This window comes from Pongo pygmaeus, chromosome 1 (genome assembly GCF_028885625.2).
Source record: "Pongo pygmaeus isolate AG05252 chromosome 1, NHGRI_mPonPyg2-v2.0_pri, whole genome shotgun sequence".
NCBI classification, from domain to species: Eukaryota; Metazoa; Chordata; class Mammalia; order Primates; family Hominidae; genus Pongo; species Pongo pygmaeus.
This window is the reverse complement of record NC_072373.2, coordinates 72,845,384-72,870,329: the sequence shown is the minus strand read 5'-3', so window position 1 is coordinate 72,870,329 and position 24,946 is coordinate 72,845,384. Positions and strand designations below refer to the sequence as shown.

Sequence of the window (24,946 nt, the reverse complement as noted above, 5' to 3'; positions counted from 1 at the left end):
CCACATACAAGAGGCCAACCCAAAGACAACACAAGTCTTTTGCACCCTTATGTTTGCCTCTGCCCTTTTGTCCTCTGTCTCTTTAGCCTGGTTAAAAATAAAAGAGAATAAATTAAAATTAAGCTGAAGGAATACTCTCTTCCATTTTATTTGAAAAATAAAATGTCATAGTGGTCTGCCCTTGGTGACAAGTAGCATATGAAAGAGAGGTCTCAGAGATAAGTTTAAAGTTGACTCTTTTTCTTTCTCCATTCCTCTGTCCACTAATTCTTGCTCAGGGGATCTAATTTGAAAAAACACTATAATGTAGGGTTTTTCATAGGGATTGTTTTATTTTAAGGGCACAACCTATTTCCTAAAGTCTTTGCCATTTCTGATCAGCATATATATTTTTTAAATGTTTTATTTCCATTGGTTTTTGGGGAACAGATGGTGTTTGGTTACATGAGTAAGTTCTTTAGTGGTGATTTGTAAGATTTTGGTGCTCCCATCCACCCAGCAGTACACCCACCCCCACAAACATACACAAACAAACACACACACACACACACACACTTCTCTAGAGAACTTATTGGGCACCTAATTCCAGGGATAGATGGTAGGGTGCTTCCTACACTGAAGATACAATGCGGCAACAAGTGCAAGCTTCAGGCTGTTTATCTTTCTGCAGATTCTCGCACTATGCCCCCAGCCCTCCCTAGATTCCCCTTCTGACATATTGTTTGTCTCAACTTCTTCTGTTTAGGGTCCTTCTTTAAAATATAATCACAATATTTATTTTTGGAAATCTCTATACACCTTTCTTTACCTTAAACATTTCATCAGTGTGACAAAGACTGGTTCTTTGAAATGGTCTCGGACCAAACCAAAACAAAACCACCCATGACCACCATTGCTTCCCACACTGATGGCAGGATGTGGATGGCTGGCGAGAAATCCACCATTGTGCCCTTCTTTTTAGTCAGACCATATTATAAATTTGAAGACAATCTGGCCTCTAAATTCATCACTCCAGTCAATGCCAGGGCCAACTCAGCTGACCTGCCTGAATCCTACCACTCTCTGGACACTACAAGCTACAATAAAGAAGACAACCTTCTCAGAGAGGAAAAACACTGTTCTTTAATAAGAAGATGCAAGTACTGGAACTCTCATGCTATAAACCTTGATTAATTTGTAAATGTGAGTATTAGCAACCTCATTTACCTGCCTGACACTTGCCCTCATCTGGATATTAAGGCTTAACATTTGCAATTCAAGAACTCTTTTCTCCACCATATAGTTTAAACAAAGTGCCTCGTGTACATGCAGGTAACCTATTAAGCCAGTTTACTTATGGGGACATGGGTTGAGGTAGAAAGAGAAGGCTTACATTTTGAGATTTTATCAGAGATTTTATAGAGAGATTTTCCCATCTTTGGATAATGGACATTCTTCTATATCTAAAAGGCACTCAGTTTCCCTCAGTCTGATACACAAAACTAAATAGCATGTAGTGATGGTATTAGAGCAACAGATGAAATAAGGTTTGAACTAAGACGCAGTTTCCTTCTGAGTTGAGTTTCCTAACAGTGAAATAATCTACACCCTCCCAAATACATGGCTTATAAATAATCAGTCAAGTCTCAACCTGCTATTAGGCTACCCTAAGAGCAGACAATGTATTTGTTTACCAGTACAATATCAATACATAAAATACCAAGTGTGACAGGTTTTATTCATCTCTTCACTGGGAAATTCATTCATTTATTCCACAAATATTAATTAAGTATCAACTATGTGAATGCATTGTTCTAGGCACTGGGGACACATCAGTAAACAAAACAACACTAAACAAAACCCTGGCCTGCCATCATAGCACTTACTTTCCAGTGAGATTCTAGAATACAAGTTCCTACAATGTTAGAAAGAACCTTCCAACTTTTTTTGAGGCTTCAAATTTCTAAGTAGGAGAAGGAATGTTAATAGTAAAGGATCTGAGTTGAGCTAGAGAGAGGTGCAAGTGTCTACCCACATGCCCTCTATTGTAAGAGGAGAGAAAGCCAGTTTACTGGCTTCCTCCTGGCTGGGAGAAGAGAAAAGAGAACTTGGTAGTGGCAAGCAGCTTGGAGAGTCAGTCATTTAACAAACATTTGTGGAGCAACTACTTTAAGATTCTCCAATATACTAATTGGATAATTCCCACCTATGACAATCTATTAGCCTCATCTAATTTTGTTGTTGTTTGAGACAGAGGCTCACTCTGTCACCCAGGCAGAAGTGCAGAGGTGCAATCTCGGCTCACTGCAACCTTCACCTCCTGTGCTCAAGCAATTCTCAGGTCTCAGCCTCCCAAGTAGCTGGGACTACAGGTGTGCCCAGCTAATTTTTGTGTTTTTAGTAGAGATGGGGTTTCACCATGTTGGCTAGGCTGGTCTTGAACTCCTGGCCTCAAGTGATCTGTCCATCTTGGTTTCCCAAAGTGCTGGGATTACAAGTGTGAGTCACTGTGCCTGGCTGCCCAGATCTAATATTATCTCTGGTTTATTAAAGTTTCTTCATATCTGAGCATGTTCCTAGAGAAAAGAGTTGGGGAATGGTACTGTTAGAAATAGTTGCAATTATTACTTACATCACAGGTGGATGCATTTCCCACAAATGGGAAATTTACTTATTAACATGATCAATGATCATTACAGAGTTAGGTCTGATAGAGTGATATCTATAATACCAAGACACTTAATGTCAAGGTAACATAAGCTATGGCCTGAGAGGCTAAGGCTGTTCTGCTCTTACCATGACTGAGATGTGGAGGATCCTCAGCTCCTCTTCTGCTGACTCATGTTGGGGTTCTTCAGTGGGGTCTTGTCCAGGAAGGCTTGGGGCACCATCTTGGTGATGAATGTGAAAAAGCAAAGTGCCATTCTCCAGCCACTGCTGCCTCCAGCGCACCAAAGGGATATCCTCTGTGTTCCCTGAGATCTCTAGAAGATGAACACCAAAGGCACAGGTGAGAATTAGGATGGGACCAAGTTTTCATCTTCTTCCTCGTCACTTGTACCAATTAGCCAGTTTCGTCTGAAGCCAACAGAAGTTTCCAACAATGTGTAGTTAGGTCAAATTTTACTGCTACTCCAAACCACAAAGAAGAGAAGAAACCCTGAGAAGAAGACAATTATCTCCCGTAGGTCTTTCCACCATAAATCTAGTGAACCAGGCTCTCACCCATTGAAAAAAATATCAAGGTGAAAATTCAAGTTCTTTCCCTTATTTCTATGATCTTTTACACAGCTCAGTTTGAATACCTGATACCTCCCGAGGTAAATACAAGGTTGTCTGCCTCTTGTAAATTTGAAAGTATGAGTTCCCCAGCAATTATTCCTAGACATACCAGTAAATTTACCAAGGAGAGAGTTGGTAATTACTGTGCAGACAACTGGCATTTATGGAATAGTCCTGGGAGGTTACTGCAGAGCAAATGGGGCTGGTAGGTTATTTCTAAAACCACAATCACTTGCTGCGTAGTCCACTGGAGATGTTTGCTAACTTGCTGTGACAGGTAAAGTAATGTTATAATTCCCTCTAATTTTTTTCTTCAGTTTTGCAGAGCAGAGTTGGTATACATGAAGAAGACAGTGAAGAATCGGGCCCTTATCACAGACACACTCACTTGATTCTCAGGGATGGAGGCTGAGGCATGAGACTAGCATCAATGACTTAATAGCAAAATACCAAAACTGACTGTGCCCCTAGCACTGTAGTTGGTGCTAAGGTAGTACTGCAAAATACACCGTGTGTATGTTCCTCTCTTTTGCATTCTCAAGCAATATTATATCAAAGCTCTGAGACATAACACAGTAGAAAAACCTGATTAACCTAGTCTCTCCCAAATTTCTAGGGAACTAGTCTTCTGCTGAACATATGTTTAGTAAACCATTGCTTTACAAAATTTTTCTTTTTTTTTTTCTTTTTTTAAAGCAAGGGTCTTGCTCTGTCATCTAGGCTGGAGAGCAGTGGTGCAATCATTGCTTATTGTGGCCTCAACCTCCTGGGCTCAAGCAATCCTCCCACCTCAGCCTCCCAAGTAGCTGGGACCACAGACACACCACACCATGCTCAGCTAATTTATTTTTTTATTTTTTTGTAGAGACAGGATCTCCATATGTTGCCCAGGCTGGTCTTGAACTCCTGGTCTTAAGCAATCCTCCCACCTTGGCCTCCCAAAATGTTGGGATTAGAAATGTGAGCCATATGGTCTGGCCATTTTTTTTTTTAAAGGCAAGGCTTCCTCTCCAAAAATTTATTACCTTTGGCCAAAAAATAATAATTTCACAGACATAAAAGAGATTTAATAAGACACACTTAGAATGTATTCTCTCATCAAGTACCACAACCATAAAAAGGAAAACAATTTTAAGTATTTATGGAGCTTACAAATATATTTCAGTATTTGTGGGAGGGCACAACTGATGTTATTTATTTATCGATTGGTTTGTTTATTCAACAGGCATGAATTGGCCATGTATTATGCACAGGCACTGTCCCAGACACTCAGATACTAATCTAAATGAGATCCTCAACAAATTCTACAAAGCAGCCCACCATGAGTGAATGTGACAAGTGTGATACCAGTGGCAAAGTTTTGTGGGAACACAGAAGAAGAAAAGAGTAATCTTGTCTGGGTAGAGGGGAGAAGAGGGGAGGAAAGTAGCCTCTGAGGATGATGATACTGGTAATGGGTTTGATGGGCAAGTGGACTTCCTTTCAATAGGTAGAGAAGTAGGGGAAGTATGTTCAGGCTTTGATAGGGGAATAAGGGTGAGGAAAAGGAAGAATATCAGCTGGTCGGCTAAGGGTAGGGCAATTAGAAGGCTTTATATGAGCCACAGGTCATTAGCCTGTCTCAAAAGACACTGATATGATTCCCTGTCTTGTCCTACCACCCCACAGATGAGGGAGAAGGTACAATTAAGAGTGTGGGTCAGGGCTAAAAGAGAAAGGGATCAGAGCTCCCTTCCATCCTTGGCCCCTCCCTAACCACCTAGAGAACTCAGTCATCCCACTGGGTTGCTAAGCTGTCCATGAACTCAGACAAAGCATCCAGGAAGCTGTAGTGGGCAGAGGGTGTGAGGATGGACAATCCCCTGAACCCCAGTCCTGGCTTTCTATAAGCACGGCCTCATTTATTAAGCGAGGCTGTGACACAGACTTCTCCAGGAAAAGAGTCCCTCTTTCTACTAAGGAGGCTTCCAGATTTCCACGTGGGGAGAAACCTGTGGGCATGTCTGTGGAGGTGCATGCTTGGAGCAGCAGTGACCCGCAGCTCTTCAGAGGAGGCCTGACAATCACAAACTCCATTCCCCACTTGGGCGCTTATTCTTCCAACCACTACTCATGCCTTCAAATCAAAGCCACAAAGGCTCCTCCCAAGAAACACACTCTCCTCCCGTGAGTGCCTGTCCTGTTATTGCAGCGGAAACCAAACTCTGTCTCCTAACCCCGGACATAAAAATCACAAGCTGTCATAGCTCCTAACAGAGCACCTGATGACAGAATTAAATCACCCACAGCAGGGCACCTCCAGCCTCCTGCCTGCACCCGTTCCACCCAAGGGTAGGATTTATCTCATACACATCTGAGTGCCACTCAGCCCTTCCTGTAACTATTCCGAAGGATCTGGCACCTCACACCTCTAAAGCACTTGGCAAACCAGATTTTTATTTCCCAGGAGATCCTCATCAAGTAGGTCAGGCTTATTACCTCTGTTTCCATTGTGGAAGCAAGACAAGGTTCCTAGACTAAGGTCACCCCAGTCTGACACAGAACAAAGGCTGAGGTGGATGAACAATTTGTCCCCTCCACCCGCAACACATGCACCAGACAACATAATCTCAGAGCATGCACAGACAGACAGCACACTTGAGTAACTAAATCCATGTAGTCATTTAGGAGCTTTTATGCTGCAGTCTTTTAAGTTTTTATACTAGGTCTTCGTATCTCATGATTTCTTTGAACATTGAGATATAATTCACATACCATAAAATTCACCCTTTTCAAGTATATAATTCGGTGGTTTTTAATATATTCACAAAGTTGTGCAGCCACAGTCTAATCCCAGAACATTTCATCAGCTCAGGAAGTTCCATACCTATTAGCATTCCAAGGCTTTTCATGAGGAGGAAGGTCTTTTGCTCCAGGGTCCTAGGCATGGTAGCACCCACAGAAGAACAGGTACAGTGAAGGTTTGACCAAGTACCCCCATGGGGAGGTGGACTGAGAGCACAGCCTCTGGCCTTGGCTTCCAGGCCAACCCTCAGAACCTCTCTGTGGGTTATCCATGCGCATCTCTACCGACAGTGAGTTCATGATTCTGCCTGGACTAGACTCACCATAGAGGGCAAAGGATGGAAGGAAGAGGGAACCATGCCTACCAAGGGTGCCCATCATTTTTCAGTTTCAAGATAATTACCTAATGATAGCTTCTTCCTTGGCTCTTTTCTTTTTCCTGGCAGATCTGACACAGAAGCGCTACAATGCTAAACCAGGAATTTACTTATGTATGCTACATCTGGCCTGGGCCAATCAATGAAAAACCACACAGGGCACAGTAAGTGTCTTGTGAGTTTCCTAACTGATAGGACTGAGATCAGAGCTTGGAACATCAATGTAATCATACTGGTCTGGATCCCAGCAGAATATCTCAGGAAGAGGAAATGCTCAGAAATTGCTTTACCAATGCAAGCCTGCCATGAGGCTCGCAAAAGCAAATTTGGGAGGTGATAGTTACGCCTGCCCAAGGCCAGCTGAGGGTGTCGAGGAGGCTCAGATAGAACCTTTTTCACAGTGTACTGAATAAGCAAAGTCTCAACGAGATCCTACTCAGTCATCTCAAGATACCACAGGTGGCAAAAGCACCAATGCCATCATCACTCTGTGGGACTGAGACATCAAGAAAGGGAAGGTATCCTGATTTCTGGTGTGTCCATTCTTCTTCTCCACAAACGTCACATCCCTCAGCACCCCCTAAATGTCTGGAACTTCCCAGAATCTATGGAAGCCAGGGTGCTAGTTATTCTTGCATACAATACATATTTTTGGAGCACACTATATTTGCCACATTCAGCAAATTGTGTTACATGGTCCCTATTCTCAAAGAGGTTTCAATCTAATAGGAAACTTAAGACATGATCATGAAGAAGTACTCTAAGCAGTAATAGCAGTGCTGAATGCAGAGAGGAGCTTGGCAGGGCATAAATGGATGGGAAGGAACCAAATGGGAGAAAATGTTGGAGAGGCATTCCAGATGAAGAGAACAGTGTGTACAAAGGAACGGAAGGTTAACACATGTTTGCAGAACCACAGGAGGTCTGGTTAAGCTGCAGGGGGGATGAGGTGGAGAAGAATAGCCCAGGACAGCAGCGAAAAATGCAGATTGGTGACAACTGTGAATGTGGTGAATGCCCATTTAAGGATTTCAGAACTAATGGAAAGTCACCTATGGTTTTATAAAGCAGAGGAATGAACTAGGCCACAATTTAGAAGGAAGTCAGTGTGGCGATTCCTCAGGGATCTAGAACTAGAAATTCCATTCGACCCAGCCATCCCATTACTGGGTATATACCCAAAGGACTATAAATCATGCTGCTATAAAGACACATGCACACGTATGTTTATTGCTGCATTATTCACAATAGCAAAGACTTGGAACCAACCCAAATGTCCAACAATGATAGACTGGATTAAGAAAATGTGGCACATATACACCATGGAATACTATGCAGCCATAAAAAATGATGAGTTCACGTCCTTTGTAGGGACATGGATGAAACTGGAAATCATCATTCTCAGTAAACTATCGCAAGAACAAAAAACCAAACACCGCATATTCTCACTCATAGGTGGGAATTGAACAATGAGAACACATGGACACAGGAAGGGGAACATCACACTTCGGGGACTGTTGTGGGGTGGGGGGAGGGGGGAGGGATAGCATTGGGAGATATACCTAATGCTAGATGACAAGTTGGTGGGTGCAGCGCACCAGCATGGCACATGTATACATATGTAACTTACCTGCACATTGCGCACATGTACCATAAAACCTAAAGTATAATAATGATAATAATAATAATAATAATAAAAGAAAAAAAAAAAAAAAAAAAAAAAAAAAAAAAAAAAAAAAAAGAATGATTACAAAGACCCTGAAAGAGAACGGCAGGAAACCAGACTCAATAAGATCTTACTATAACTCTAATCCTATAGTCTGCAATGACTAAAATAGTGAGTTGAGGTGGAGGAGGCCTAGGTATAGTACGAGTAACCTTGAATGAGTTGCCTTGATTTGAGTTTTCTCGTCTGAACAAGGAGGATCTGTGTCGACGAACTTGAAGATTTTGTTGTAACTTTGACATTCTATGATTCTAAGTCCACAAGGGTGTGCCTCATATAACCACCTATAAAGAAAAGTTTAATATCTCAAACCATGTCAAACCTTCTCTAAGTCTAACCCAAACTCCACTTCTCCTTTCCCTCTGCACATAGGGTGGACAGGCTTGGGAGGATTTGATCAGAGCCTTCAAGAGCCAGGCCATGTTCCCACTGGACCTCAGGCTGGTGAGAAAGGCTCTCATTCATGCTGGTACAGATGCATGGTTTCTAAGAAAGACAATTTAGAGCTTCTGCATGCAATACAGAATTGGAATAATGAGATCTTGGGCAGGGAAAGTCACAGCAGAGAATAATCAGGGATAGGGAAAGGCAGTGGGAAGGAGAGTGAAATGAAATCACTTTTAGATTAGCCTTAGTCATTGTTCTAATGTTAGCTTGTGGATTGTGAGCTTGTAGCACTTTTTGTGGGGTTAGATTGGGACACTGGAAACTTTGCTTCAAAAATTCCTCTTCCAGGGATTACAACTTCCCTATACCATTCAAGTGCCCTGTTCCTTCTTTGGGCATTCCTTCATGCTGGCAGTCCCCGAACTGAGCTGCTAAGAAAACACACATGTCAGGATCAGGATTTCTCCCAAAATACAACCTCATTGAGGACCAGATCCATGATGCCCTCTTTCAAAGAATTTGACAGTTTGAATTCAAATATGAATTTTAACCTGGAAAATTGTCAAAGAACTTTAATTCACTGGATGGCTTAGAGTGGTTTAGAGCAGTCTTGGTATTCTGGGACCCTTCCTCACTCCTAGCAAGGCTGACTGCAAGCTGAATCCAGCTGAGTACTAATGAGGCTGCTGTGATTGCTGAGGTCAAGGTAGGAGGAAGCATTAACTAGTCAATTTTTAGCCTCATGTTGAGGGCACCTGATGAACTAACCCTGCAGTCTTTCAAGGTTGAGGTTGACACTCCCTGATGGCTATGACTGACTGTTAAAAGACTTTGCTTAAATTAGGAGTTTCAAAGTTGCTGTTAGTCTAAGAACCCTTATCCAAACCAAATCTAGTGTGGTTTCTGAGGGGGGGTTCACAGAGCAGACTTAGGAAAGAACTGGATCAGTTGGAGGACAAATAAGTTGCACTCCTATGAGGGGAACTTGCTGTTAGGGGTTTGAAGGGTATCTCTGGGTTATTACTTTTGCTGGTTGTTTTCAATTTTATTAAGTGCGGTATTATGAAGAGCCTTATAACCTCTATGAAAGAAATACAATGGAAAGGAAAAAAGGCATCTCTAAAAATAGAATCTAGCTACACCTCCACCCTCTGCTATCTCAGCAGCCATTATGAGCTTCCCTATGTGATAAAGATTGAGCTCCGAACTTTAGTAGTGATAAACCTACTGTCAAACACTAAGAATAACAAATGGGTCTTGTCTATCAGATACTCACTATCATTAAGGTAACCAAAGATAGGCCTATGATAGAAATAACCCCCTCTTCTGTTCTTTTTTTCCTTCTAATTTCAGAGTCTGAAAGATATTGATGGTAGGTCTAGTTTCCCACATGGTTTCATAATGGTCTTCTCACTGAAACTATTAACAGCGGTATTAACTTTCAACACCTTTGTAAGAAAATAACCTGCTTAAGTCAGGGGTTAATAACAGTAGGGGATCACTAATTGTCTTGCAAATCTTCACCCTAGTATCAAGCATGACCCAAGTCTTAATGTCTGTGGAAAGGGATCCTCTAAAGACCCCAACTTGTTTCATAAACATAATGACAGGAGCACATTAATGTCCTGGCCATCTGTGAAGGAAGATGAGGGACAGATGAAAAACAGACAAAGGAGAAAGATGCAGAGAGGAGGAACAAAGTCAGGAAAAGTGAGGAAATGAGACTAACCCGGGAAACAATGGCCCTTGGACTGAGCTGGCTGAGCCTCCATGCCTCTCACCATAGGGACCATCTGGTATGGAGTTCTGAAGTGCTAAAATCCCGCATCCCAGATGAGAGCCACAGAAAACAGGACACCCTGCTGGGCCTGAAGTCAGCCAGCACAAATGTCAGAAACGTTAATGGTTTGCCTGAAGTTTGTGCCTATATTGGCCTGGCTAAGTGAACAGCAATATGGAAAACAGCATAGCCAGGAAACTCTTTTGCGAAGATGTTCAGAGAACAATTGGGAATGGAGTTCTCATTGTGATTCCTGTATTCAACTCATTGCCGTAGAGCTGCTTCCTCTCATCTCATTCTCATTCCTCTTTTCTCCAAACAGGCTTGAACAATGGCCACAGAACTATGTGGAACAAAACTTTAGAGCAAAATAGCTTAAAATTTCGAAAAGCTCTCATCCAACAGAAGCACAGGAGGTTCATTTTTCAAGGAACCAAAATCTTCTTGACTTGCTGGGATTTGGAATAGAAATATCCACTTGTGACTAGGAGAAGGATAATTGAATTTCTATTTCCCTGCTTGGTGACATTACCTTTAAAGGCAAAAACAACAGAGCCTCAAAGCATGAGTGATTCAGTGATGAGAAACAATGGCAGGTTAGAGAAAGCACTGGACAGGAAGCCTGGAGAATGGGAGTGTTGTAAGCTCCCTGGAGCTCACTTTCTCATCTTCAAACCATGGGACTAGATTTCTCTAGGAACTGTCCAGCTCTAACCATGTTATTCAATGACACAAAACCAAACATGACACTTGGCTCTAGTTAGACCCCAAATCAGATGCAGGCTGTTTTTTCTGTATGGCACCTGGATAAAGGTCTTTGCAGAAATTTTTTGAAGCAGACGTTTTCTCTTGGAGTTTGGATTTTTCTTTTCGTTTTTCTTTCTTTCTTTCTTTTTTTTTTTTTTTTTTTTTTTTTGAGACAGGATCTCACTCCAGTGCCCAGGCTGGAGTGCAGTGGCATGATCTCAGCTCACTTCAGCCTCGACCTATGGGGCTCAGATGATTTTCCTACCTCAGCATCCCAAGCAGCTGGGACTCCAGGTACATGCCACCATGCCATGCTAATATTTGTATTTTTTCTAGAGATGAGGTTTCACCATGTTGCTCAGGCTGGTCTCAATCTCCTGGCTCAAGCAATCTGCCCACCTCGGCCTCCCAAAGTGCTAGAATGTTTCAGCTCAATCCAGCCTATCAATTTATAAGGTAAGAAGTGGCTGTATTGAAACTCATGAGAGTGACCTATTGAAACTCCAATCCACAGTCCCCAGTAAGAAAAAAAATCACCCACATATAGATGCTTCCAAATAATTTTCAATGAATTATTAACCTTGATCAGTTATGTTTATGTGGATAAGAATAGCCTGATCTCTCTCTCGTGGCTCCACCCTTTATAGAGCTAGACTTTAAAAATCTGCAATGTTAACTTCTTTTGAAGCTGCCCATCCACCTGCTTCTCTTTTGCCAAAAGGCTAGGATGGACTAAAATGAACCAACACAAGAAGCAGGAGTGATGAGAGAAAGGAAATAAGCACCCTGGAGAGTCCATAGTTTGTTGTCTCTGGGGGCAGTTGGGGATGGGAGCTGTGGGAAGCATAGGGTGGCTTTTTAAATCAGTCTTGACGGAAAGCAGTGAAGCTTTCTATGGATGCTGCTGGAAGTAGGTCACTCTACGCTACTCTGTACTGGCATGAATAGCAATCGAGCAACTACACGAAATTCTATTTACCTAGCCATGGAGATGAAAACATTCCTGTGGGGGAAAAATGCAGCCAGAAGGTTCTGACACAACCAGACAGATGAGGAGGCATTCAAATGACTTGTGATTTCATCCAAAATGATTTGCTTGTTCCTACCACAGTGTTTCTCTGGATCTTTTCAGACCTCTGCAAAGAGTTTATCCACATGATACTCATTAAAGTCTCATTTGAAAGCGTAAAAAAAAAAAAAACAAAAAACCCAAAGCTTTTTGAAAAAGGCAGGGTTATCTGAGCTGCAAATGTACTGGTAAAAGGATTTTTTACTTATGTCTATTTCTATTCTCCACTGCCACCCGACTGACCTTTGTAAATTGAGATAACAGCAGGCATTTAACAGAATCTGACATGAAGTAAGGTATGTAATAATATTTAAACTCCATAATGTTAAAATATGTATTTACAGATCATTTCATACATTGTAATGAGAATAAGTCATTTTGAAGTCTGAAGTTTCACGACTGGAATTCTGATTTGAGCTTTGCAAGTCCTTGAGGTCCACTCTCCTACAGTGAAGTGTTGGAAGCAACATGGATGCCGGAGTTTTGGAAAAAGTCAGAAGACTGGTCACAGGGTGATTATAAGAAAACTGTATACTAGACCCAGTGAGAGATCTGTTCATTCCAAATCCTCTCTCTTATACTCCTGGTCTTTCATTAACAAAGAGATTAGTATTTGCTATAATTTTCTGATCCTAAACGATTTCAGTAAGGTCCTGTCTATGGCTCTTGCCTTAGAAAATAAATGGAAAAAAGAATTGAAAATGACTAAATATCACCTGTAAATGAGTTACAAAAGAAGAATAGCCTGTTGCCTGTCCTAAACTGTTCTGATTCATCTCCATTTCTAATTAGTTCTCATCCACTTGTATTTCTGTTCTTATCATCTAAGATTCAACTCAACAAGTAATAATGTATCTATTATGCACTGGCTCTGCTAAGAAGCCCTTTCAATATTCATGAACTAACTTAATACTCAATGACCCTTTCCCGTGAGTATTTATATCTATATTTTAGAGATGAGGAACTTGAGTTCCAGAATAGTCAACCTACTTGACCAAGTTCACCCAGTGCGTAAATATTAGAATAGTAGGGGTGGGAGTGGCAATTGAGCGGGGAATCTTAGGTCTCCTGGTTTTAAGGTCACTGTTGTTTTTCAGTATCTCAACGTTCATTCCCTCACCTTGCAAATCTCAGTCCTGGGATGATACAAACAAAGTGCTTAGCAGTACCTGGAGTTTAACAAACACTAATATCATCATCATCATCATCATTAATGCTGTTTGTTGTCATTATTACTATCACTCACATAAATCTTAAAATTGAGCAACAATCTTTGACAGAATTAAGCAAATTATACCTTTAAATAGCTTCAGCTGCTTAAAAGTCTTCATAAGTCCAGGAATCAGCTCAGTTCCAATTGAGAAGCCCAGGGCAAGTCGTATTTATACGTTTCTGTAAGTGCTCATTAGCAAATTGTACAATTTTTAGATGTCTCTGATAAAACTCCACGTACACTATTTATGCTTTAAGACTTGGCCATGGGGGTTTTCACAGAGGGATGCCATGCCATCCAGGCCCATTCAAGGCTGGCATGCAAGGCCAGCCCCAGGGAGCTTGTTGTCAGGCATTTAGCAAGGCACTCATAAATTCAAATGGGCAGTTCCTTCCAGGACATGGGGGTGGTGATTGTGGTCAGGGAAGAGGGAAGGAGCAAATGGGTACAATATTACAATAATAGATATGCTTTTATCAGTAGTAAACTGAGTCCTTCTCTGTAGACTAGTCTGTGTGAGCACCTGTTATAAATGCCAAGAAGTACTGCACTCAAGTACAACCTTCCATTCTCATCCTCACTCTAGGGAACAGGCTTTCCACCCCATTCCCGCAGAGGCCTGAGCTTACCTTGCTGACCTTGAGCACTGCCTTCTTGCACATACGAACAGCCAGGGAGCCCAAGCTGAAGGGCCAGTCATTTCTCTTGGCTCTTCTTTCTAAGCCATTTTCTCCTACAGAAAAGGGGGTGTAAGTGACCCCTAAAGCTTCTTCTTACTCTAAAACTTTCTGGTACTTTTTGTCTCTCTGTGATTTGCAATTGCCATAATGGGGGCTGGACCTCAAGTTCCTTCAGAGTAAGGCTGAAACATGATAGTAATCTTAGGTATCTCTGTGGCATCATTCAGCCTGAGAAAGTGGAGTGTAGAGGGAATTCCACAAAGACTCAAGCACGTGAAGAATACCTTGTTATCATCCCTGTGTTACAACTTGCAAAGGCCTTTCTTCTAAGGTCCTCTCTTCATTCATCATTTCTGTGTGGTAGGCTTTACAGAATTAGAAACCAGAAGGCCAAGGAGGGTAAGTGACAATTTCAAGGGTTAGAGCTAATGAGATGGAGATAACAGCCTTCTGACTCCCGGCACAGTGCTCTTGCTACAGACTGTGCTGTCTACCAAACCGATGTTTATTTACACTGAGAAATCATGAGCCACTGTGCTTGTATTTCAGCTTAATGAATTAGGTATACAGAAGATATACATCAATAGTAAACACTGTCAGGAGTTTGAAGAGTTTGGGCTTATAGATCCAAGACTGAAATTGAGTTATTAACCTATTCACACTAGTGTACAAATCATATGGCAATCTGATGTGATTTCATTGTGATAGACTCTCCTGAAGAATCACATCTGCATAGTATTTGGTTTGTTACTGGTCTAAAGACTCTTCACACTGCCTTGGGCCCATTTCTGTAGGCTAATTTGTGTAAGGTACTCATCACTGAAGGGGTTAAGATGACCTCTAAATGACCTGACAGGCATAGCTCCATGGAAACGTTGATCTAGCCATCTAATCCCTGCTGGGAGAATGATTAAAAGAAATACAAGGTCACTTGATTGCTAAGGTATCTTGTTGCTCAGCTGGGAATAACATACATTGACAGGACAGTTTCTTTATTATTGCCCCTTCTATATTTTCTATCTTAATTCTAAAGCCCTCCCTCCTCTACAAGCCCTCCAAAAAAAATACACTTTAAGGGGCTGGTAATAAGAAACAGGAGCCATGCATTCTACATGAATAACATCTTTGAGAAAATAGATGAAGTCTATGCACCATGTGGCACCCATCAGTGGTGCCACTCCTCACACCTACGTATGCTGGTCACTGTAGTGCTGCTTGTGTCTGAAAGTTTGTGTTCATATTCTCATACTTCACGGTAGCACTGGCCCATTAGTTTGAGATTTTAACTAAAACAATGTTAGTTGAGTTTTGCAAAATGAAAAAAAAAGTGCTGGGTTTTCTTCCTCTGATGTGTAAGAGCACATCCCAAAGGAATATGGCTGTAGTTTCACATATAAGCTAGATTGTAAACAAAAGTGACAGTAACTGGAATGAATGGATATTCACCTTAAATCAGGACACAAAGACAGAAGTTAGGGACAGGTATACAGCATTGGTAGCTTCTCCATCTACTCCTCATTCTGGAGCCAAAAAGGCACAGAGCTGGAAGGTAATTCTGTGCCAGGGGACATTCATCCTCCCAGACATCAACCTTAAAGCTGAGGTCAGTCTTAGCTACTTGGCAACTGACTGTCTCTTTCATTCATAAACTGTTTAGTATTTTTTTGTTTTGTTTACTATATCTGTATTTTTCGATTGTACTACACTTTGGGAAGCAAGTTTCATATAAATCATACCTTCAGGGTTAAGCAGTACTTCCTTTCATTTGCCCTAAACTCATCTTCCTTGGGTTTGAAAAACTTTGAGTCCTAGCAGTTGAATATTTGGTGAACAAGGTCACATATACTTTAATGTGATAAGCCTGGATCACATTCCTCTCTTAGTCTGCCTTGTATCAGGAGACTCACTCATATTTCTTTCACCCTTATTTGGCTATTGCATCTAGTATGTGCCAGGCTTTTTATTCTACCTTCATAGAACCACACCTACTTCCTACTGATTATTACAGTTACTTTTCTGTGCATGTTCGCTGGGTTCATTAAATACATTCCCTAGAGCAGAGTAATGTGGCACTGCAGAAACAGGGAGCGTTCTAATATCAGGAAACTGAGGTCTGAGGCAAGGCTCTTGCACATACTACCTCTGAAAGCTTTATGCCTCAGTTTCCCTATCTTTCAAAAAATGGAGATAACACAAACATTTATCACAGGGCTGTTAAAGTGAAAATGCACATGGAAATGCTTAGAAATATGAGTTGTCATTATTAGTAATATTAATATTATCATTAAAAATTAGTGACAAGAATAACCTTTTTTAATTCCTGGTTAAAAAAAAAAGTCAATACAGCTCTACATAAGGGTAGAATACCATTGTGTTCCTCACGTCCTTCATAAAGACACTTGTTCCCCTTTTTTAGCCACGACTTCGTGTAGGGTCAGTGTTTTCAGAGAATGATTTTAATGAACTCTAAGTTATTTCCTGAATCATTAATGATATGACAAAGATCCTTTTATTTCATAACTATAGCTGGAGTCTTTACCTGTGAGGGCATTACCTTGAAGTTGGTCACGGGAAAACCATTTCTCTTTTCTGCCCTCTAACACTGATCTTCTTACAGTCTGTCTCCATTAACTTGACTTTTTAGTATAAGGTTCAGTATCATCTAAATCATTTATAAAGATTGTTAATCATATTGCTTTCATAATAACTGAGTCTCTATGCCCAACAAATAGAGTAACTTACCATTTTTTCAAAAAATAGATCTTAAAGGGAGGATCTATCAAAAGCTTTTTAAAAATCTAAGTCGATCTCCTTGATCAGTATGTATGGCACACCCCTACAGGACACTCATTCAGGCTTGGTTTCTCTGTACAGATTCCCACTGTTAACCACGTCCCCCTTCACAACTGTAATCCCTTACACTCATGCTAGGTTCCATTTACAAATCTCATCTGTTGTCATCAACTTTAATGGTCTTACTCATTGAGGGGACACAGTCCTTGCAGACAAAGATCTTTTGCTGGATAAGGTTGAAGTAGATACTTTGATATCACCTTTCCTAACTTCTCTGCAATTCTTCATGATGCACGTATGTGTTTTATGCAGCACCAGGAATTTAACTATTTTTATCTGGTTGCCTGATTTGTGGTATTCTCAGTATTCATTATTACTTATTTTAGTACTTCAATTTCAAGAGGTAACATGCTTGTTGAAATATCACAAATTCTTCAATAAAAACTGAAAATAATTATTTCATCATTACTTTTCTCACTTTTTGCCTCCGCAGTAATAAAATAATTTGGAGCCAAGATGGCCGAATAGGAACAGCTCCCGTCTACAGCTCCCAGCGCGAGCGACACAGAAGACCGGTGATTTCTGCATTTCCATCTGAGGTACCGTGTTCATCTCACTAGGGAGTGCCAGACAGTGGGCGCAGGTCAGTGGGTGGGTGCACCGAGCGCCAGCCGAAGCAGGGGCGAGGCATTGCCTCACTCGGAAGCGCAAGGGGTCAGGCAGTTCCCTTTCCAGGGGTGACAGACGGCACCTGGAAAGTCGGGCCACTCCCACCCGAATACTGAGTTTTTCCGACGGGCTTAGGAAATGGTGCCCCAGGAGAGTATAGCCCGCACCTGGCTCAGAGGGTCCTACGCCCACGGAGTCTCGCTGATTGCTAGCACAGCAGTCTGAGATCAAACAGCAAGTCGGCAGCGAGGCTGGGGGAGGGGCGCCCGCCATTGCCCAGGCTCGCTTACGTAAACAAAGCAGCCTGGAAGCTTGAAGTGGGTGGAGCCCACCACAGCTCAAGGAGGCCTGCCTGCCTCTGTAGGCTCCACCTCTGGGGGCAGGGCACAGACAAACAAAAAGACAGCAGTAACCTCTGCAGACTTAAATGTCCATGTCTGACAGCTTTGAGGAGAGCAGTGGTTCTCCCAGCACGCAGCTGGAGATCTGAGAACGGGCTGACTGCCTCCTCAAGTGGGTCCCTGACCCCTGACCCCCAAGCAGCCTAACTGGGAGGCACCCCCCAGCAGGGGCAGACTAACACCTCACACGGCCGGCCAGGTACTCCAACAGACTTGCAGCTGAGGGTCCTGTCTGTTAGAAGGAAAACTAACAGAAAGGACATCCACACCAAAAACCCATCTGTACATCACCATCATCAAAGACCAAAAGTAGATAAAACCACAAAGATGGGGAAAAAACAGAGCAGAAAAACTGGAAACTAAAAAGCAGAGCACCTCTCCTCCTCCAAAGGAACGCAGTTCCTCACCAGCAACGGAACAAAGCTGGACGGAGAATGACTTTGATGAGCTGAGAGAAGAAGGCTTCAGACGATCAAATTACTCCGAGCTACGGGAGGATATTCAAACCAAAGGCAAAGAAGTTGAAAACTTTGAAAAAAATTTAGAAGAATGTATAACTAGAATAACCAATACAGAGAAGTGCTTAAAGGAGCTGATGGAGCTAAAAACCAAGGCTTGAGAACTACGTGAAGAATGCAGAAGCCTCAGGAGCCGATGCGATCAAATGGAAGAAAGGGTATCAGCCCTGGAAGATGAAATGAATGAAATGAAGCGAGAAGGGAAGTTTAGAGAAAAAAGAATAAAAAGAAACGAGCAAAGCCTCCAAGAAATGTGGGACTATGTGAAAAGACCAAATCTATGTCTGATTGGTGTACCTGAAAGTGACGGGGAGAATGGAAACAAGTTGGAAAACACTCTGCAGGATATTATCCAGGAGAACTTCCCCAATCTAGCAAGACAGGCCAACATTCAGATTCAGGAAATACAGAGAACGCCACAGAGATACTCCTCGAGAAGAGCAACTCCAAGACACATAATTGTCAGATTCACCAAAGTTGAAATGAAGGAAAAAATGTTAAGGGCAGCCAGAGAGAAAGGTCGGGTTACCATCAAAGGGAAGCCCATCAGACTAACAGCGGATCTCTCGGCAGAAACCCTACAAGCCAGAAGAGAGTGGGGGCCAATATTCAACATTCTAAAAGAAAAGAATTTTCAACCCAGAATTTCATATCCTGCCAAACTAAGCTTCATAAGTGAAGGAGAAATAAAATACTTTACAGACAAGCAAATGCTGAGAGATTTTGTCACCACCAGGCCTGCCCTAAAAGAGCTCCTGAAGGAAGCGCTAAACATGGAAAGGCACAACCGGTACCAGCCACTGCAAAATCATACCGAATTGTAAAGACCATTGAGACTAGGAAGAGACTGCATCAACTAACGAGCAAAATAACCAGCTAACATCATAATGACAGGATCAGATTCACACATAACAATATTAACTTTAAATGTAAATGGACTAAATGCTCCAATTAAAAGACACAGACTGGCAAATTGGATAAAGACTCAAGACCCATCAGTGTGCTGTATTCAGGAAACCCATCTCACGTGCAGAGACACACATAGGCTCAAAATAAAAGGATGGAGGAAGATCTACCAAGCAAATGGAAAACAAAAAAAAGGCAGGGGTTGCAATCCTAGTCTCTGATAAAACAGACTTTAAACCAACAAAGATCAAAAGAGACAAAGAAGGCCATTACATAATGGTAAAGGGATTAATTCAACAAGAAGAGCTAACTATCCTAAATATATATGCACCCAATACAGGAGCACCCAGATTCATAAAGCAAGTCCTGAGTGACCTACAAAGAGACTTAGACTCCCACACATTAATAATGGGAGACTTTAACACCCCACTGTCAACATTAGACAGATCAATGAAACAGAAAATCAACAAGGATACCCAGGAATTGAACTCAGCTCTGCACCAAGCAGACCTAATAGACATCTACAGAACTCTCCACCCCAAATCAACAGAATATACATTTTTTTCAGCACCACACCACACCTATTCCAAAATTGACCATATACTTGGAAGTAAAGCTCTCCTCAATAAATGTAAAAGAACAGAAATTATAACAAACTATCTCTCAGATCACAGTGCAATCAAGCTAGAACTCAGGATTAAGAATCTCACTCAAAACCGCTCAACTACGTGGAAACTGAACAACCTGCTCCTGAATGACTACTGGGTACATAACGAAATGAAGGCAGAAATAAAGATGTTCTTTGAAACCAACGAGAACAAAGACACAACATACCAGAATCTCTGGGATGCATTCAAAGCAGTGTGTAGAGGGAAATTTATAGCACTAAATGCCCACAAGAGAAAGCAGGAAAGATCCAAAATTGACACCCTAACATCACAATTAAAAGAACTAGAAAAGCAAGAGCAAACACATTCAAAAGCTAGCAGAAGGCAAGAAATAACTAAAATCAGAGCAGAACTGAAGGAAATAGAGACACAAAAAACCCTTCAAAAAATCAATGAATCCAGGAGCTGGTTTTTTGAAAGGATCAACAAAATTGATAGACCGCTAGCAAGATTAATAAAGAAAAAAAGAGAGAAGAATCAAATAGATGCAATAAAAAATGATAAAGGGGATATCACCACCAATCCCACAGAAATACAAACTACCATCAGAGAATATTACAAACACCTCTACGCAAATAAACTAGAAAATCTAGAAGAAATGGATAAATTCCTCAACACATACACCCTCCCAAGACTAAACCAGGAAGAAGTTGAATCTCTGAATAGACCAATAACAGGAGCTGAAATTGTGGCAATAATCAATAGCTTACCAACCAAAAAAAGTCCAGGACCAGATGGGTTCACAGCCGAATTCTACCAGAGGTACAAGGAGGAGCTGGTACCATTCCTTCTGAAACTATTCCAATCAATAGAAAAAGAGGGAATCCTCCCTAACTCATTTTATGAGGCCAGCATCATCCTGATACCAAAGCCTGGCAGAGACACAACCAAAAAAGAGAATTTTAGACCAATATCCTTGATGAACATTGATGCAAAAATCCTCAATAAAATACTGGCAAACCGAATCCAGCAGCACGTCAACAAGCTTATCCACCATGATCAAGTGGGCTTCATCCCTGGGATGCAAGGCTGGTTCAATATACGCAAATCAATAAATGTAATCCAGCATATAAACAGAACCAAAGTCAAAAACCACATGATTATCTCAATAGATGCAGAAAAGGCCTTTGACAAAATTCAACAACCCTTCATGCTAAAAACTCTCAATAAATTAGGTATTGATGGGACGTATCTCAAAATAATAAGAGCTATTTATGACAAACCCACAGCCAATATCATACTGAATGGGCAAAAACTGGAAGCATTCCCTTTGAAAACTGGCACAAGACAGGGATGCCCTCTCTCACCACTTCTATTCAACACAGTGTTGGAAGTTCTGGCCACGGCAATTAGGCAAGGGAAGGAAATCAAGGGTATTCAGTTAGGAAAAGAGGAAGTCAAATTGTCCCTGTTTGCAGATGACATGATAGTATATCTAGAAAACCCCATTGTCTCAGCCCAAAATCTCCTTAAGCTGATAAGCAACTTCAGCAAAGTCTCAGGATACAAAATCAATGTACAAAAATCACAAGCATTCTTATACATCAATAACAGACAAACAGAGAGCCAAATCATGAGTGAACTCCCATTCACGATTGCTTCAAAGAGAATAAAATACCTAGGAATCCAACTTACAAGGGATGTGAAGGACCTCTTCAAGGAGAACTACAAACCACTGCTCAAGGAAATAAAAGAGGGTACAAACAAATGGAAGAACATTCCATGCTCATGGGTAGGAAGAATCAATATCATGAAAATAGCCATCCTTCCCAAGGTAATTTACAGATTCAATGCCATCCCCATCAAGTTACCAATGACTTTCTTCACAGAATTGGAAAAAACTACTTTAAAGTTCATATGGAACCAAAAAAGAGCCCGCATCGCCAAGTCAATCCTAAGCCAAAACAACAAAGCTGGAGGCATCACGCTACCTGACTTCAAACTATACTACAAGGCTACAGTAACCAAAACAGCATGGTACTGGTACCAAAACAGAGATATAGATCAATGGAACAGAACAGAGCCGTCAGAAATAATGCCACATATCTATAACTATCTGATCTTTGACAAACCTGACAAAAACAAGAAATGGGGAAAGGATTCCCTATTTAATAAATGGTGCTGGAAAAACTGGCTAGCCATATGTAGAAAGCTGAAACTGGATCCCTTCCTTACACCTTATACAAAAATTAATTCAAGATGGATTAAAGACTTAAATGTTAGACCTAAAACCATAAAAACCCTAGAAGAAAACCTAGGCAATACCATTCAGGACATAGGCATGGGCAAGGACTTCATGTCTAAAACACCAAAAGCAATGGCAACAAAAGCCAAAATTGACAAATGGGATCTAATTAAACTAAAGAGCTTCTGCACAGCAAAGGAAACTACCATCAGAGTGAACAGGCAACCTACAAAATGGGAGAAAATTTTTGCAACCTACTCATCTGACAAAGGGCTAATATCCAGAATCTACAATGAACTCCAACAAATTTACAAGAAAAAAACAAACTACCCCATCAAAAAGTGGGAAAAGGACATGAACAGACACTTCTCAAAAGAAGACATTTATGCAGCCAAAAAACACATGAAAAAATGCTCACCATCACTGGCCATCAGAGAAATGCAAATCAAAACCACAATGAGATACCATCTCACACCAGTTAGAATGGCAATCATTAAAAAGTCAGGAAACAACAGGTGCTGGAGAGGATGTGGAGAAATAGGAACACTTTTACACTGTTGGTGGGACTGTAAACTAGTTCAACCCTTGTGGAAGTCAGTGTGGCAATTCCTCAGGGATCTAGAACTAGAAATTCCATTTGACCCAGCCATCCCATTACTGGGTATATACCCAAAGGACTATAAATCATGCTGCTATAAAGACACATGCACACGTATGTTTATTGCGGCATTATTCACAATAGCAAAGACTTGGAACCAACCCAAAGGTCCAACAATGATAGACTGGATTAAGAAAATGTGGCACATATACACCATGGAATACTATGCAGCCATAAAAAATGATGAGTTCACGTCCTTTGTAGGGACATGGATGAAAATGGAAATCATCATTCTCAGTAAACTATCGCAAGAACAAAAAACCAAACACTGCATATTCTCACTCATAGGTGGGAATTGAACAATGAGAACACATGGACACAGGAAGGGGAACATCACACTTTGGGGACTCTTGTGGGGTGGGGGGAGGGGGGAGGGATAGCATTGGGAGCTATACCTAATGCTAGATGATGAGTTGGTGGGTGCAGCGCACCAGCATGGCACATGTATACATATGTAACTTACCTGCACGTTGCGCACATGTACCATAGAGCCTAAAGTATAATAATAATAATAATTAAAAAAAATAGAATAAAAAAATAAAAGGAAACAAAATAAAAAATAAAATAAAATAAAATAAAATAATTTGGTAGTTTCTAACTGGCACCATTTTCTCATATCTTGTGGGATCTCTTATTGGTAACCCTGGTGGTTACAAATTAATTTCTATTTAACACCCATTGCTTTATATACAGTTAATTAATAATCTATTAAATTCTTCCAATTTCTTGCTTTTTTCAAATTTTGAGATGGAGTCTTGCTGTGTCATCCAGGCTGGAGTGCAATGGCATGATCTTGGCTCACTGCAACCTCTGCCTCCCAGGTTCAAGCTATTCTCCTGCCTCAGCCTCCTGAGTAGCTGGGATTACAGGCATGTACCACCACGTCTGGCTAATTTTTGTATTTTTAGTAGAGATGGGGTTTCACCATGTTAGTCAGGCTGGTCTCGAACTCCTGACCTCATGATCCACCCGCGTCGGTCCCCCAAAGTGCTGGGATTACAGGCATGAGCCACTGCGCCCGGCCATTTCTTGCTTTTTTAAAAGAAAAACTTGACTTTTAAAGGTTTCATTCATCAAAAAAAAAAAAAAATACTAAGTAGCTTTGCTTTCTTTGCTGGAGGTTTCCTTAGTCATTTAAAGGAAGAATGATATCCCACTTTGTGTTGTCTTTGGTTTTTTATAACAAGCTGAACCTGAATTTGGAGGGAGAAAGCTTCAGGCAAGAAGATTGCTTTTCTTTTTCTGAGCAACATTTTTTCTTTCTTTCTTTCTTTCTTTCTTTCTTTTTTTTTTTTTTGAGACAAGGTCTCTCTCTGTTGCCCAGGCTGGAGTGCAGTGGTGCATTCATAGCTCATTGCAGCCTTCAACTTCTGGGCTCAAGCAATCCTTCCATCTCAGCCTCCCAAGTAGCTGGGACTACAGATGTCCACCAGTGAGCCTATTTTTCATTTCTTTGTAGATACAGGGTCTTGCTATGTTGCCCAGGCTGGTCTCAAACTCCTGGCCTCAAGTGATCCTCCTGCCTCATCCTCCCAAAGCACCATGATTACAGGCATGAGCTCCCATCTATGAACAAACCTTTTGATCTCATGTGAGAGATCCTCAAACTGCAATAGAAATCCCTCATACCAGTAGAACATGGTGGCTCACGCCTGTAATCCCAGCACTTTGGGAGGCCGAGGCGGGTGGATCATGAGGTCGGAAGATCAAGACCATCCTGGCTAATATGGTGAAACCCTGTCCTACTAAAAATACAACAAATTAGCTGGGAGTGGTGGCATGAGCCTGTAGTCCCAGCTACTTGGGAGGCTGAGGCAGGAAAATCACCTGAACCTGGGAGGTGGAGGTTGCAGTGAGCCGAGATTGTGCCACTGCACTCCAGCCTGGACAACAGAGTGAGACTATGTCTCAAAAAAAAAAAGAAAAGAAAGAAAGAAAAAGAAATCCCTCACACCATGCACCACCCTCACAGAAGCAAGCCAGAAAACCTACCCTGCCTTGTCTGTGAGGGAAACAAATGAAGGGGGAAGTGCATCCTTGGTCAGAATGAAGGGCCAGTCATTTGAGGAAGGATGGGAAAAGAAAAGACGTTTCTCTGCTAGAGTTGCTTTTCTTTTTCTTTTC

General features: G+C 41.4%; 1 protein-coding gene across 1 annotated transcript in view; it reads right to left on the bottom strand.

Moving 5' to 3' along the window:
* ASTN1 (astrotactin 1) overlaps nucleotides 1-24,946 on the bottom strand; it is a 315,948-nt gene that overhangs the window by 198,310 nt on the left and 92,692 nt on the right. Inside the window, exon 2 of the mRNA XM_054448052.2 lies at nucleotides 2,776-2,963. Coding sequence (XP_054304027.1) covers nucleotides 2,776-2,963 — 188 coding nt within the window. The remainder of the gene's footprint in view (nucleotides 1-2,775; nucleotides 2,964-24,946) is intronic.